Here is a 17,217-nt window from a genome sequence, read left to right as displayed (position 1 = left end):
TAGGGACTAACGCAACATTTTAGTGCAAGGTTTATGTGGCACTACACAAATTTGATTTGGATGTGAAATATAATTATGCTGTGTAATGGATTATGTGGTTGTGTAAGTTATAACCACAGAGATTTCTTTCACTGAGTCATAAAAATAGCAGCATAGAAAGCGCCCATTCAGCCCATCATGGCTGCAAAAATGTTAGTTTCCCCAGAGGAGCTAAGGGGGTTGATTTTGACCTTGAGTGAGTTTTGTGTGGGTGGGTGGTGAGGTGGGTTGGGGTAGGGGAGCGACTGTGAAATGCATTCACTACAGGAAATTTCAGTTTGGAGATATGTTAACTTCCAACCCTCATTTAAATCTGACACCCAATTTGTGGCTAAACAGGAAACCTGCCCACTTGTTTAGTGAAATTGCTGGCGGGTTCTCCTTAGGCCTCCTTAAAGCAGAAATACACCATCATAAAAGGAGAGTGCATTGCTTTCTGCCTGAAAATGTCTGAAAGGAGCATTGGGAGGAATGAGCTGCAGATATGCCGCAGATTTACAGAAGACACCATGGAGATAATGTTGGAAGATGTGTGGGCGAGGATGGAAGACCCATATCCTAATATTGGAAGGTGAGCTTACAAACATACACAGGCATGATGGGTTGAGTGGCATCTTCTTGTGCTGTATCATTCAGTTCTGTATCATTTTGTGATGTGCACCAAGCATGAAGAGAGATGGCAGCGGTTGTAAGCTGCAAGAATGTAATCGCTATTCAGCATATTCAGCACAATCAGAGTCCCCAAACATGAACACCTTCTTTTGGAGAAGACACTCACTAACTCTGTCCCACTGTCTCTGCAGGAGAAAACAGCACACAACACCAGGGAGAAGAGTTAGATTAGAGAGGGACAAAATAACCTCTTGGTTATATCGGAGATGGAGCAGCAAACTCTTGGAGTAAGTGATTTTGAAAGAGTTGTGCACATCAGGGATTTTGAGGCCAACGGCTTACCTGAACAGGGTTTCTGAGTATTATTGCACCACCTCATGAACCAGAGAACAACATACATCCAGCCCTCTGAACTATATCAATCTGCAGTGTGATGCACGTCAGCTGCAACTGTCCAGCCTCTCAGAGCTATCCTATTTATTGCCCTTTTTCCTCTTTCCTCTAGATGCTTCACAATAGCCTCGGAAACCTCCAAAGAGGACAATCCTTCAAAGGAGGCACTCTCATGTATTGCATCACTCCCAATACCACCACAGAGATTGGCACCTAGCTAGGTTAAAGAGCTAGTTAGGGGGTCTGCACGCAGAACTAGCGAGTAGCAGCAGGTGGCGAGCACAGCCCAGAAAACAGCTCTCCAAAGAATGAGGTCCTATCCCAGCTATGATGTCATTGCAGCTGGCAGCAAAACTGGTACAGACTTACATTATTCTTTTGTGATGATCACGCACCATTTATACATTAATGGAGTTAAAGCCTCTCCACTCACAAAAGCTCCTTGGTTGTCCTCTGGTGCCTTATTAATTACAGGAGTGTGATCTAATATGCCCTGGAGATGAGGGAAACCAGTCACTGCTGAAAATTCTTGAGCTTTCTCAGTCCAGCTACTGGTGTCCATGGGGAAGGGAATGTATTGGGTGGCTTTGAGACAGAGGGACTTATGGTCCAGCAGGCAGCAGACCCTGTAGCAACAGGCCACGTAGACCAGCAATAGCCTGCCTGTTGAAGATCAGCCACCTGCTGCAGTACTTCTCAGAGATATACAGGAAACAAAGTCTTGGCCAATGGCTGAGGGAGGCCTTTGACAACCCCTCTCTCTTGCTATCTTTAATGGGCCCATATGCTACTCGTTCTGATTGTTTATACTGCTGCTACTGCTATTAATGCTGCTGCTCTTCCTCCAGTTGTTCCATCATCCAAAGCAAATGCTTCCAGTCAAGTCAGTCAATTTGTGAAGCGAATCCCATGAGATTTTACTCAGCGGGTGGGCACTGGGCAGAACTTCTGCCCCGTCCAATTAAAATCCTGTTGAAGTCCTAATTACATTATAGAACCCCGATTTGCATTTATTATTGAGCTTCCGTCTGTTTATGGCAGGAATATTTGTTACCAAAGTCAGCTCCTGAGTTACAAATGACAATTGATGGATTTTTCAATGGGGGCAGAGCGCTAATTTGATTTTCATTGTCCTAATGGCTCATCTACACCATTCCTATTGGGTGGGTTTGGTTAAAATCTGCCCCCACATACTTTAATCTCATTTCCCTGACGTTTCCCTGTATTTTTTTATACTCTTTGTTTTCAAATAGTTGTCCAATTCCCTTTTAAATTATTTTATCATTTCTACCTCAACATCTGCTTGTGGTAAAACATCCTAATAACCCTCCATGTTTTTTTAAAACTTTTCCCCCTTGCTTTTCTACTGATAATCCTCGGTCTGTGGCCCTTTGCTATCGAATTACGAATTTTGTATTTTCCATCTCAAAACCTCTCCTTGATTCTGCCCTTTACCATGACTTGTTTTAGTGAAAAAGATCCAATTTTTAAAAGCCATTCTTCATAAAGAAAATGGCCCTGACATTCATAATAAGTTGACAATGTAGGTTTTAATCAACAAATGAACATTGACTGAATATTAGATGCCATCTGCATCTATAGGTTACAGCTAGGTACATTTCTTACAGTGGCATTTGTTACTTAAATAACAATAATCAAACCATTTCACCACTGAATTGGTGTAATCCTTTGAGCACATTTGTCAGCGCATTGAGTCAACAGAGCTTAACCCCATCTAAATTCAACAGGCCACTCTTGTTCATTTTGTGTGCTTTCTAGATGTGGCTCAAGCTTAGCTTCCCTTCCTTGCAGCCACTTCAGTGCTTAGTAAGGCAAGAGCTACATTACTTTTTAGTTTGTAATGACTTGAAAGTGTTGTGCCCCTGCATACCTCCCAAAGGTCAATTTTATTTTATTTTCATGGGGTAGAAGAGGAGAATTCATGTTCTCGTAGAGAAGGAGTTTAGTGCTGGGTTGGTACTCTTACTTTTGTTACATTAGCATAAATATAAAATGCTCTCAGATCAGGTATGACTTAAATTAGAGGCAAATGCAAATAAAGCTTTTTCACTCTTTCACATTATCTCTAACTTTAAAACATCTCTACATTGCAACAGTGGCTACACTAGAATCGTACTTCATTGGCTGTAAAGCACTTTGGAATGTCCTAAGGTCATGATAGGTTTTATTTCAATGCAAGCTTTTCTTTCATGATTTTCCCCTGACTCCAGCAATCCTTAAATTTTGACCTTTTTGGAATGTAATTGCCAAATCAATGACATTTATTTGCAAATTATGAAATAATTTACTCTGTTGACTCACCAACCATCCACCAAGAGCTATCTTGAAACTAATTGACTCATTTCATGCCTTACAAAGATGTAATCCCATTAATGTAAAATAAACCAGGAACAAAGGAAGTGAGAGGATAGAGTGTTAACTCATTTTTCCTTTAAAACCCCATTTGAGAGTTTACTTTTGTTTCCTAGGCAAATATATCATTCTAGCTTCTAATTTATACTATTGGCTGCCTTCCATTGTTCACTGCAGCAAGGATTTATACATCACTGTCCACATTACTACCTTATATTACTCAGTAGGAAATATGAAATATGAAAGTGGAATGAATTAGAACTCCCTGCTAAATCCTCCCCTTAACCATACATTGCAACACTTTTTCACTGTAAGGTCCACTACAGAATATGAAACCTTGACCAAGACCAAATTGTCATGGAGTTTGGCTTGATATTTGAGGATGGGGCTTCAACTCATGGCTTTTGAAGGGAAAAAGAATGGTTTACTTTAATACTTTCCTTTCCCTATATCCTTTTATATAGTCCCCTTTTCTCATAATCCTTTCTTGAATAGGGGTGTGGCATTTGCTGTATTTTATTTAGTATTTTTTATTTAGAGATACAGCACTGAAACAGGCCCTTCGGCCCACTGAATCTGAGCCGACCAACAACCACCCATTTATACTAACCCTACAGTAATCCCATATTCCTATCACCTACCTACACTAGGGGCAATTTACAACAGCCAATTTAACTATCACCTGCAAGTCGTTTGGCTGTGGGAGGAAACCGGAGCACCCGGGGAAAACCCACGCAGGCACAGGGAGAACTTGCAAACTCCACACAGGCAGTACCCAGAATCGAACCTGGGTCCCTGGAGCTGTGAGGCTGCGGTGCTAACCACTGCGCCACTGTCCTGTCATAATTCCCATTTCCATGCTCTAGTACTTGCAAGGACAAAAAAAATGAAGCTACCCATGTGGCAGTGTGGCACTGACAAGTGCTAACAGACTGTAAAGGGATAAAGATTTTGTTCTATATGTGGCTCAGCTCCTGGCTTCCGCTGCTTTGCTGTAGGGACTCTGCAAGTAAGAGCTGGCCAAGTACACTACTGACGGTGAACAGAGAGTAGTTTATTCTACCTTCTCAGCTAAAAAAGTGCTTAGTCTGCAGGAGGAGAATCAATGGCACAGGAAGCAAAAAAAAAAGATGTTTCTGTACATAGCTCAAGGGTTAACTTGATTCATTATGATCTCACTGGAGGCAGCTAATAGTTTTGAAAATATGTGTAACAGGTTGAGCAACTTTGAAGTTTGGCCATCGTGTTTAACAAGAAAAGAAAGTTTGCAGACATGCTACAGCTTATTATGAACAAGCTGACTGCATAAATACTAACACACTTCTGATAGGCACCGCAGTTGCAGAAAGAACATCGGAGAGAAGCGATCACTTCATCGTTAGAAACCTGGCAGCATGTGAGTCAAGATGAAGCATTCTATTTTGGGGAGGTGGGTGGTGGGGGTGTGGATAGAGAAGGAAGGAAGATTTGTTTTTTAAAAAATTAAGGAAAGAGAGCAAAGTAAATTTGTTACAAAAACAAGAAATGCTGGATTCACTCAGCAGGTCTGGCAGCATCTGTGGAAAGAGAAGCAGAGTTAACGTTTCGGGCCAGTGACCCTTCTTCGGAACTGACAAATATTAGAAAAGTCACAGATTATAAAAAAGTGAGGTGGGGGTTGGGCAAGAGATAACAAAGGAGAAGGTGCAGATTGGACCAGGCCACATAGCTGACCAAAAGGTCACGGAGCAAAGGCAAACAATATGTTAATGGTGTGTTGAAAGACAAAGCATTAGTACAGATTAGGTGTGAATATACTGAATATTGAACATCAGCAAGTGCAAACCTGAAGAAAAACAACCTGAAAAAAACAGTGGGTAAGCAAACTGAACAAACTAAGATGAAATGAAATAAATGCAAAAAAAGATTGTAAAAAATGTAAAAAGGAATGCAAAAAAAAAAAAGGAAGAAAAAATAACTAAAAATGACTAAAAATGAAAGTAAAGTGGGGGGCTGTCATGCTCTGAAATTATTGAACTCAATGTTCAGTCCGGCAGGCTGTAGTGTGCCTAATCGGTAGATGAGATGCTGTTCCTCGAGCTTGCGTTGATGTTCACTGGAACACTGCAGCAATCCCAGGACAGAGATGTGAGCATGAGAGCAGGGGGGAGTGTTGAAATGGCAAGCAACCGGAAGCTCAGGGTCCTGCTTGCGGACTGAGCGAGATGTTTCAGATTTCCAGCATCCGCAGTATTTTGCTTTTAAATTAAATTTGTTATTCTTTCATGGGATGTGGGCATCGCTGGCTAGGCCAGCATTTATTGCCCATCCCTAATTGCCCTTAAGAATGTGGTGGTGAGCTGCCTTCTTGAACAGCTGCAGTCCATGTGTGTAGGTATACCCACAGTGCTGTTAGGAAGTTCCAGGATTTTGGCCCAGTGACAGTGAAGGAATGGCGATATAGTTCCAAATCAGGATGGTGTGTGACTTGGAGGGGAACTTGCAGGTGGTGGTGTTCCCATGCATTTGCTGCCCTTGTCCTTCTAGGTGGTAAAAGTCGCAGGTTTGGAAGGTGCTGTGGAAGGGGCCTTGGTGCTTTGCTGCAGTCCATCTTGTAGATGGGACACACTGCTGCCACTGTGCGTTGATGGTGGAGGGAATGAATGTTGAAGGTGGTGGATGGAACACCAATTAAGCAAGTTGCATTGTCCTGGATGGTGTCGAACTTTTTGAGTGTTTTTGGATCTGCACCCATCCAGGCAAGTGGAGAGCATTCCATCACATTCCTGATTTGTGCCTTGTGGATGGTGGACAGGTATTGGGGAGTCAGGAGGTGAGTTACTCGCTGTAGAATTCCCAGCCTCTGTCCTGCTCTTGTAGTTATAGTATTCATATGGCTAATCCAGTTCAGTTTCTGGTCAATGGTAACCAACTGTTGTGTCGCCAAGCGATTTTGCCAGGTGTGGGATAGACCAACGAGGCCCTTCTCACCCAGAGGCCAATTGAGGCTCTTAAGTGGCCTGTTAACAGTGATTTAAGGGCCTCTTCCTGCCACTAAGCTCTAACAAGGCGCCCTCTCTGTGGGCTTGGAGGGGGTGGTCTATCCTTTGTGGGCAATCTGCAGCCCATGGAGGACCCCCGCCGGCAAAATCTTCATTTCCATGGACCCACCTCCCACTGAATTTCACGCCCACCCTCTCACTGCACCCCACCCCCCCCCCGCCCCACCCCTCCTTGAGCTTTGCGCCATGTCCCAGCAACCCCTCCTCAATTACCTGAGGTCCGGGTTCCAGCGCTGGCCTGGGTCCAGTGCCTCTGAAGTACCAGCAGTGGCCACCACTAGTGGTGGCACCGGCCGATACTGCTGAGCTACTGGCCCTGTGATTGGCCGGCAACTCTTGGAGACTGTCTTTAAAGGGACTGGGATGCCGGTGCGGGACACTTAGGCAGCAAAGCAACAGAGGATTGCTTTGGGGTGCACTAAAAGGCCCTTTTGGCCTAGCACAGGGAGCCCTGCTCCTCCACAAAGTCCAGCCACTTTGTGGGAATCCCACTGCCTAATATATTTCCTATTCATAAATTCATGTTGAGTATGTCCAATCAGATCATTATCATCCAAGTGTCCATTTATCACATCCTTTAGAATAGATTCTAGCATTTTCCCAATGACTGATGTAAAACTAACAGGTTTGTAATTCTCTGGTTTCTCTCTCCCTCCCTTCTCAAAAGTGAGGTGACATTTGCAACCTTCCAATCTGCAGGAACCACTCCAGAATCCAAAGAATTTTGGAAGAGGATCATCAATGCATCCATTATCTCCATAGCTTCCTCTTTCAACACTCTGGGATGAAGAATATCAGGTCCTGGGGACTTATCAACCTTCAGCCCCATTAATTGCTCCAATACAACCTTCTTACTGACACTAATTTGCTTCAATTCCTCATTCCCTTGGATCTCTTATTCTGGGAGATTTCTTGTATTTTCCTCAGTGAAGACAGACATAAAGCAACCATTTAGCTTCTCTGCCATTTCTCTATTCCCCCTTATAAATTCTCCTGACTCAGCCTGTAAGGGACCCGCATTTGTCTTAGCCAAACATTTCCTTTTTACATACCTGCAGAAGTTTTTGCAGTCTGTTTTTAGATTTTTTGCTAGTTTACATTCATATTCTATTCCCCATTTCTTTAACAGTTTCTTCATCCTCCTTTGCTGTATTCTAAAATCCTCCCAATCCTCAGGTTTACTACTATTTCTGGCAACCTTATAGGCCTTTTCTTTTAATCTTATACAATCCTTAACTTCCTTTGTTAGCCACGATTGATTGTTTTTACTTATGGGGTTTTTGTGCCTTGAAGGAATGTATCATTGCTGTAAACTATGTAATATTTCTTTAAAGAATATCCATTGCCTGTGTACTGTCATACCTTTTACTGTATTTTCCCAATCCACCTCAAGCAATTTGCCACTCATATCTCCATAATTTCCTTTGTTCAACTTTAATACCCTGGCTTCAGGTTAAACTACTTCACTTTTAAACATAATGTTAAATTCTATCATGTTAGATTAGATTAGAGATACAGCACTGAAACAGGCCCTTCGGCCCACCGAGTCTGTGCCGAACATCAACCACCCATTTATACTAATCCTACGCTAATCCCATATTCCTACCAAACATCCCCACCTGTCCCTATATTTCCCTACCACCTACCTACACTAGTGACAATTTAGAATGGCCAATTTACCTATCAACCTGCAAGTCTTTTGGCTTGTGGGAGGAAACCGGAGCACCCGGAGAAAACCCACGCAGACACAGGGAGAACTTGCAAACTCCACACAGGCAGTACCCGGAATCGAACCCGGGTCCCTGGAGCTGTGAGGCTGCGGTGCTAACTCATCCCTAAAGGTTCTTTTACAAGAAGATTATTAATTAGCTCTTCCTCATTACATAATGCTAGATCTAAAATAGCCTGTTCTCTAGTTGATTCTTCAACATCCTGCTCTAGAAAACCATCCCTAACCCACTCCAGAAACTTATTCTCTACAGCATTAGTGCTCATTAGGTTTACCCAGACTATGCTGTCAGGCAAGCCCCCCTACCCACCTGCCAAGAATGAGGAAAGTTAATTTTGCCACATGAATATTGATATTAAACTGTTGTTGGTGAAGAAAGAACTTTCTTTAGAAAACAGTTGGAGACTTTAGCTGGAGAGAGACATGAGAATATCAACAGACAGTACTTCAAAGGACAAAGGGGTTATTCCCTGCTCCAATTTAATCCACAATGGACTTTTGATTACCAGATGTTGAAGGTGGAAAGGCTAACATTCCAGGTTAACTGCTAAAATGGACGAATACACAAACAGACGTAGTCAGACCGGTTTGTGTCACATGACTTACTGATTGTTGGAGTTTTTTGAATTTGAACTTCCAACAAGGAATTTGAAGTCAGAAAGCAGTTTGCTCCTGGACTGAGAACACCTCTCTCCTGTCTGCTCTCATCTCCTTCTCATGGAACTGAAAAAACCATTAAAAATGTTTGAACCCCAAGAGAGAAAAGTCTCCTCCAGTGAAGAAGGTTTAAGAAGATTACTGGACCCCAATGAAAAGCAAGATTACCTACAATCAAGGACCCTACAGTGAGCTCGAAGCACAGTAAAAAAACCCTCTTCAGAGATTGTCTCAAACTTCTCCATTTCATTTTTCTTCTGCTCTTTTTTGTCTCTATTTGCATGTATGTATCGTGTATGCATGGTATGCGACATGTATCCATAGGCGTAAAGCAAATTAGAGTTTAAGTTTCAATAAATTTCACTTTTCCTCTTTAAACCTAAGAAAACCTGGTGTGCCCATTTCTTTGCCTTGTAATTGGAAAGTGGTGAACCAGGATTCACCAAGGGGGGAGCTCAAAACACAGAGTGTTTAAAAATCAAACCTTGTTACAATAAGACCAGATGAAGACACTAAAAGACCCCTAAACACCTTTCTCACCTGGTCATAACAGTGAGCAGATTGAAGTCATGTGGTCAGAAGCTGACCTTGGGGTCAAATAACAGTCTAGTTCAGCCTCTGACAGTTGCCAGAGAAGAGATGGAGTCAGTGGCTACGAAACAGAGTTGTGTTGGGAACTGAAGTCAATGGATTTGATCTTCCCAATATTCAGTTGGAAGAAATTTCTGTTCATCCAATACAGGATGTTGGACAAACAGTCTGATGATTTAGAGACTGTGGAGGGGTTGAGAGTAGTAGTCATGAGGTAGAGCCGGGTGTCATCAGCATACATGTGGAAACTGACACTGTGTTTTCAGATGATGTCACCAAGAGTTAGCATATAGGTAAGAAATAGGAGAGGGCCAAGAATAGATCCTTGGGGGACATCAGCTTTAATGGTGAGGGAGCGAGAATATAAGTCATTGCAGGTGATTCTCTGGTTGCAACTGAAGAGATAAGAATAAACACAGGCGAGTGCAGTCTCACTCAGCTAGATGATCAAGAGGTATTGGAGAAGGATTCTGTGGCCAACCATGTGAATGGCTGCTGACATGTCAAGAAGGATGAGGATTTAGTGGTGTAAATGCTGGAAGCTAGCTCACTGATAAGACATAAAATTTTTTCACTCCAGTTCTGCTTTGGGTAATATATGATTCTGGGCTGAAATACTTCTGTTAAGTGAATAGGAACTGAATGTATATAATTGTTTGTTGATCACATTTTATTCATTCTCTCAAGTGAATAAATTTAGCTGCAATTTCCAGTTGGATAAAATAACTCCACAAAATTCAAATGATAAATTTTATCAAGTTAACATCTCAAATCTTACACACTCACTTGTTGTCAATGGTTGCCATCTATAGAAGAACTCAGCCTGTAATATGGATAGACTGCAGATGAGCTGGAATGTTCAGTAGAAGCAATTCACTCAACACACCCTTATTCAAAATATTGGCAGCAGAGGCTCTATTTTTCTTAAAGATTACTTGAAGGTGCAGAAGTTTCATTATTTTTAATTCTAGCATCAGACTATTTTGGGAGTGCACTCTTTTTAAAAGAAAGAGTTAAGAGATTGCAAGTTAATTATAAACAAGGAACACCATTCAGCCCATCTTAATTCATCCTTCAAGAATGACCCTGAAGTCCCTCCATTAATGCATATAATTGTTTCTGAAATGATTCCAGGGTTCTTGCTTCTACAACTCAATGTGGAAGTCCATTCCAAGTGTTTATCACTCTGTGGGACAGATTTTGGCTTTGTGTGATAGTATGAAACGGGTGATAGTGAATTGGCAGCCCATTTTACCAATTCATAACCAAATGTTGATCTCAAAGGTTCTGACAGAGCAGCAAACTAAATTTATTCAACACAAAGTAAAATGGAACCGTTTATGGTTTTCTTTGCTCTTTACTTTTATAATTTGAATATCCTGTGGATTCTGTTGCAGTTGCTGAAATGAATTACACCACTGACTTCCATTGTGAGAAGAACAACCAAGAGCACAGGACTGCTCAGATCAGCACCAATCAACTGATAGTCAGGCGGGGACAGAAGTTCCGCATCACGGTGCAATCCTACAGCGATGAATATATACACAATGGCATAATTGCACTCACTGCTGAGACAGGTAGTCATGAATGAATTGGGGAGGTTTAAATGTCTTACAGAGTCATAGAGTCATAGAGTTATACAACACCAAAACAGGCCCTTTGGCCCATCGTGTCTGTGCCGGACATCAAGCACCTAACTATTCTAATCCCATTTTCCAGCATTTGGCACGTAACCTTGTATGCTGTGGCATTTCAAGGGCTCATCTAAATACTTCTTAAATGTTGTGAGGATTCCTACCTCTACCACATCTTCAGGCAGTGAGTTCCAGATTCCAACCACCCCCTGGGTGAAAAATGTTTTCCTCAAATCCCCTCTAAACCTCCTGCCCTTACCTTAAATTTATGCCCCCTTGTTATTGACACCTCCGCTAAGGGAAAAAAGTTTCTTCCTATCTGACCTATCAATGCCCCTCATAATTTTGTATACCTCAATCAAGTCCCCCCTCAGCCTTCTTTGCTCTAAGGAAAACAATCCTAGCCTTTTCAGTCTCTCTTCATAGCTGAAATGCTCCAGCCCAGGCAACATCCTGGTGAATCTCCTCTGCACCCTCTCCTGTGCAATCACATCCTTCCTATTGTGTGTTGCCCAGAACTGTACACAGTACTCCAGCTGTGGTCTAACTAGCGTTTTATACAGCTCCATCATAATCTCCCTGCTCTTATATTCTATGTCTCGGCTAATAAAGGCAAGTATCCCATATGCCTTCCTAACCACCTTATCTACCTGTGCTGCTGCCTTCAGTGATCTGTGGACAAGTACACCAAGGTCCTTCTGACCCTCTGTACTTCCCAGGGTCCTACCATCCATTGTATATTCCCTTGCCTTGTTAGTCCTCCCAAAATGCATCACGTCACACTTCTCATGATTAAGTTCCATTTGCCATTGCTCCACCCATCTTACCAGCCCATCTATATCGTCCTGTAATCTAAGGCTTTCCTCTTCACTATTTACGACACCACCAATTTTCATGTCATCTGCGAACTTACTGATCATTCTTCCTATATTCACGTCCAAATCATTAATGCACACTACAAACAGCAAGGGTCCCGCACCGATCCCCGTGGTACACCACTGGTCACAGGCTTCCAGTCGCATAAACAACCCTCGATCATTACACTCTGCCTCCTGCCACTAAGCCAATTTTGGATCCAATTTGCCAAATTACCCTCGATCCCATGGGTTCTTACCTTCTTAACGGCGGCACAGTGGCACAGTGGTTAGCACCGCCTCACAGCTCCAGCGACCCGGGTTCAATTCTGGGTACTGCCTGTGTGGAGTTTGCAAGTTCTCCCTGTGGCTGCGTGGGTTTCCTCCGGGTGCTCCAGTTTCCTCCCACATGCCAAAGACTTGCAGGTTGATAGGTAAATTGGCCATTAGCAATTGCCCCTAGTATAGGTAGGTGGTAGGGAAATATAGGGACAGATGGGGATGTGGTAGGAATATGGAATTAGTGTAGGATTAGTATAAATGGGTGGTTGATGGTCGGCACAGACTCGGTGGGCCGAAGGGCCTGTTTAAGTGCTGTATCTCTAAACTAAACTAAACTAAACTTAACCAATCTCCCATGCGGGACCTTATCAAAAGCCTTACTGAAGTCCATGTAGACTACATCAACTGCTTTACCCTCATCTACATATCTAGTCGCTGCCTCGAAAAATTCAATCAAGTTTATTCGACACGATCTCCCCCTGACAAAGCCATGCTGACTATCCCTGATTAATTCCTGCCTCTCCAAGTGGAGATTAATCCTGTCCCTCAGAATTTTTTCCAATTGTTTCCCAACCACTGATGTTAGACTCACCGGCCTGTAATTACCTGGTTTATCCCTGCTATCCTTCTTGAATAATGGTTTTAAAACTTAACTGCAGGGTGGTTAAGCTAGCAACCTACTGGATCTTCCACCACAAAGCTGTGAGCTCCCAATATTGGTGTTGCACATATCGGGAAACAACTTGCTTAATATTAATGAGATAGGACATGGCAATCTGAACATTTCCTACAAACAAATCAACGAGCTTGAAGCCCATTGTAACCAATTCTTCCCAGAGCAGAAGATTCACACTATTGCATTTATAATGTAAGCAAAATTATCTTATGATAAGGAAAATATCAGGGTTGTGCAGAAACCACACTCATTACCTTGCTACTAAGAAGGGATGCAAAATATACTTTAAACAACTTTTTGAAATATATTTCACCATTTTATTTTATTAAATTTGAAAAAGATGGGGATCCTCTAGTAAACAGAATTGGTTGATTTGTTAGCATACAATTACAGTCTGGTCGGATGTGGGCTTGATTTAATTTTTCTTGTCTTACTTTAGGGACAAAACCTTCAACGGCATATGGAACCAAAGTCCTGATTACATTAAATGTAATGAGTGAAAAAAAGTGGAGTGGGATAATTGTTTCTAGCACTGGAACCAGATTGAACCTGGAGATAACCTCATCTCCAAATGCCAAGATCGGACAATATAGCTTATATCTTCTAAGCTCAACAGAACATGAAACCAAAAGCTACAATCTTGGAAAGTTCATCCTACTCTTCAACCCATGGTGCACTGGTATGGATCTTTTTAATACTGGATCTATATTTAGAGAGTTAAAACCAGGTTGCAAATGAGAAAGGATCTATATTAATGAAAATGGGCCAAATTTGTGCAATCCACTAAAATGTTGTTGAATCCACTGACATTTTGTATCATGGCCAGAACCAAATACTTCCACTTCTGGGAGTCCAAAACTATGAGCCATAAATATAAGATAGTCACTAGTAAATTTGATAAAGAATTCAGGAGAAACTTCTTTAACCAGAGATTGGTTAGAATGTGAAACTTTTTACTACATGGAGTAGTTGAGGTGAATTTATGCTTTTAAGAGAAAATCCAACAGTAATTTCCATCCTGGTATCTCAACATGGACACTTAATTATAAATCCTACTTCCCAAACACACTGATATTGATAGCAGTCATTATTCACAGAAGGTCAATAAAGCAATTTAACAGTTTGGTTAGTTCTGATGAAAGAACATTGACCTGAAACATAGAAACATAGAAAATAGGAGCAGGAGTAGGCCTTTCAGTCCTTCGAGCCTGCTCCGCCATTTATTATGATCATGGCTGATCATCCAACTCAGTAGCCTCTTCCCGCTTTCGCCCCATACCCTTTGATCCCTTTAGACCCAAGAGCTATATCTAACTCCTTCTCGAAAACATACAATGTTTTGACCTCAACAGCTTTCTATGGTAGTGAATTCCACAGGCTCACCATTCTCTGGGTGAAGAAATTTCTCCTCATCTCAGTCCTGAAAGATTTACCCCGTATCCTTAGACTATGACTCCTGGTTCTGGACTTCCCCCACCATCCGGAACATCCTTCCTGCATCTACCCTGTCAAGTCCTGTTAGAATTTTATAGGTTCCTATGAGATCCCCCCTCACTCTTCTGAACTCCAGCAAATATAATCCTAACCGACTCAATCTCTCCTCATATGTCAGTCCCACCATCCCAGGAATCAGTCTGGTAAACCTTTGCTGCACTCCTTCTATAGCAAGAACATGCTTCCTCAGATAAGGAGACCAAAACTGCACAAGTATTCGAGGCCTCACCAAAACCCTGTATAATTGCAGCAAGACATCCCTGCTCCTGTCCTCAAATCCTCTCACTATGAAGACCAACATACCACTTGCCTTTTTTACTGCCTGTTACACCTGCATGCTTACCTTCAGCCACCGGTGTACGAGAACACCCAGGTCTCGCTGCATATTCCCCTCTCTCAGTTTATAGCCGCTCAGATAATAATCTGCCTTCCTGTTTTTGCTACCAAAGTGGATAACCTCACATTTATCCACATTATACTGCATCTGCCATGCATTTGTCCACTCACTCAACTTGTCCAAATCACCCTGAAGCCTCTCTGCATCCTCCTCACAACTCACCCTCCCACCCAGTTTTGTGTCATCTGCAAATTTGGAGATATTACATCGTTAGCGCTTTTTCTCTTTTCACAGATGGTGCTTGACCTGCTGAGTATTTCCGGCATTTTCTACTTTTATTTCAGTTTTGTTAGTGTCTGCACATCCCCAGGGATAGATCTACCTGTCACATTCCTTAAAATCTTTAAGCATACCCTTAGACTCCTGGTTAGCACCACCAAAGTCGGGGGTGGGGGTGGGGGGGGGGGGGCGAGGAGTGGGGTGGTGGGGAATATCTCCTTGCATTTGTTTAAAACTATGGGCTAGAAATTGGATTGCACCTGAATTGATGCAGGTTCCTCGTGCAGCACATGCTGCAGGTGCCTAATAATGTAAATTGATCCGCTGGCCTCATTAGGATAGAACCAGCCTGCTCTGGGTGTTGGGGGAACAGCAAGATCAGTTGCTTTGAATGCTGACTGAGGGCCTCAGGGGAATTTTGGGAAAAGAGAGGGCAATCAGCAGTTTGGAGGCAGTGGGGGAGTTGTGCAATGAGCAGTGGCAGGCAATGGTTTTAATGTGGAGAAGGGAGAAGCATTTCTGCAATAATGTAAGAGAAAAATATTTTGACTTACCTGTCAGGTGGCAGCCTCCAGCAATCCCTTTAAGGCCCACTAGTTTGGCTGCTGAGCATCTTAAGAAACTGACTGCAACCTGCAGGGTGCATGCTGTGGCCAATCACAGTCCAATTTTGCATGGGATCCTAAAACAGCAGTTATGCATTTGCAATGGGCTTAACTCTAGTTTCAGGCTTGCGCCTTTGACAGCTACGGAATAGCCCTAACTCATATGGAGGGAGACACATGTCCAGCACAAAATGAGCACACGCACACCATATTTGAGTCGTAGGTACTTGTTTTAATGGGTGCTGCACAATCCCATTTCTAGGCTGTTGGTGTTTACTTTGAAGAATAAACACAGATCTGTCAGATTATTGTATCTATACATCCTGTCAATTTGCTGGTCATAAATGTTGCTGCTATTACTTTCCTACTGTTGCAAGTTGTGATTCCTAATCCAGTCCTGAAGAAACTTTTGTTTGTCTTTTTACTTCACATATACAAATTACAAATGATTGCTGTGTTATGAAATCTGTGCTTTACCCTATCAGAGGATGAAGTCTTTTTGGACAGTGAAGAACAACGCGAAGAATATGTGCTGAATGAAGATGGAGTCATCTACATTGGGAGTAGTCGTTCTATTCAAAACCGCCCATGGTACTTTGGACAGGTATATGAAATTCTTGAACAATTTGTTATTGAGCTCTGTTTAGTAAGTGAGCCATAATGCATCTTCTGCCTGTATTCGAACTTGCACCAAGTCATATTCACCCATCACCCCGGTGCTCTCTGATTAGCTCCCGATCCACCAATGCCTCAATTTAAAAAATCTTATTCTTGTAATTCAATCCCTCCACAACTTCTCCCCTTCCTATCTATGTAACCTCCTCCAGTCCTACAGTTCCCTGAGAACTCTGCGTTATTCCCACTTTTGCATCCATCACTCCCTTCATCCCACTATAGGCAGTCGTGTCTTCAGCTACTTAGGCACTAACCTGTGGAGTTCCCTCTCCAAACCTCTTCATTTTTCCAACCCTCTCTTCTCTTTAAAGATGCTTTTCAAACCTACCTCTTTGATAAAGCATGTCCTAATGACGCCTCCTTGGGCCCAGTGATAATTTTGCCTTTTTATGCTCCTGTGAACGCTTTAGAACATTTCACTACATTAAAGGCACTATATAAATGTTGTTATTGTTTAGATGGCACTGAGATCAAATTGCAGTCTATGGTACTCTGTGAGCTATTTTCATCCCAGTATATAGAGTAACATTAAATCCCCTGCAAATTCAGTGAAATTTATCTCTGAATGTATGCAGCTCAACTCATGTAAACAAGTGTAAGTTTCCTGCCACTGATGCCAAAGTTAAGTTGCATGCTTTGAAGGTAACTGTAAAGGTTGCAGGTGATATATATTGAATACAGTTTTGTTCCCTGCTGCTACAAAACTGCAGCCTAGACATTATTGTTAGTGACACAAGCTTAACACCTTGAGATAATGGGCTGAATTTTACCAGCCCCTCGACACCATGAGTTGCAGTGCGGGGGCCGGTAAAATGCTGCGGGGAGAAACTCGCCTCGACCCGCAACGTCAAGAAGGGCCCGACGCATATTACCGGCGGGGGAGGGGGGCGACCTCGGTGTGGCGGGCCTGGCGGTGGGCCCTTCAGCTCCATATGCAGATGGCCAC

General features: G+C 42.6%; 1 protein-coding gene across 1 annotated transcript in view; it reads left to right on the top strand.

Annotated features, from left to right (window-relative positions):
* The first annotated feature begins 10,840 nt into the window (after positions 1–10,840).
* The window catches only part of LOC137378452 (protein-glutamine gamma-glutamyltransferase 2-like), a 47,537-nt gene continuing 41,160 nt past the window's right edge, over positions 10,841–17,217 (top strand). The window contains exons 1-3 of the mRNA XM_068048785.1: positions 10,841–11,012; positions 13,321–13,560; positions 16,082–16,200. Coding sequence (XP_067904886.1) covers positions 10,841–11,012; positions 13,321–13,560; positions 16,082–16,200 — 531 coding nt within the window. The remainder of the gene's footprint in view (positions 11,013–13,320; positions 13,561–16,081; positions 16,201–17,217) is intronic.

The sequence above is a fragment of the Heterodontus francisci genome, chromosome 16, assembly GCF_036365525.1.
Source record: "Heterodontus francisci isolate sHetFra1 chromosome 16, sHetFra1.hap1, whole genome shotgun sequence".
NCBI lineage: Eukaryota > Metazoa > Chordata > Chondrichthyes > Heterodontiformes > Heterodontidae > Heterodontus > Heterodontus francisci.
Note: the sequence above shows the minus strand (reverse complement) of the source record. Positions and strands in the feature narration are given on the sequence as shown.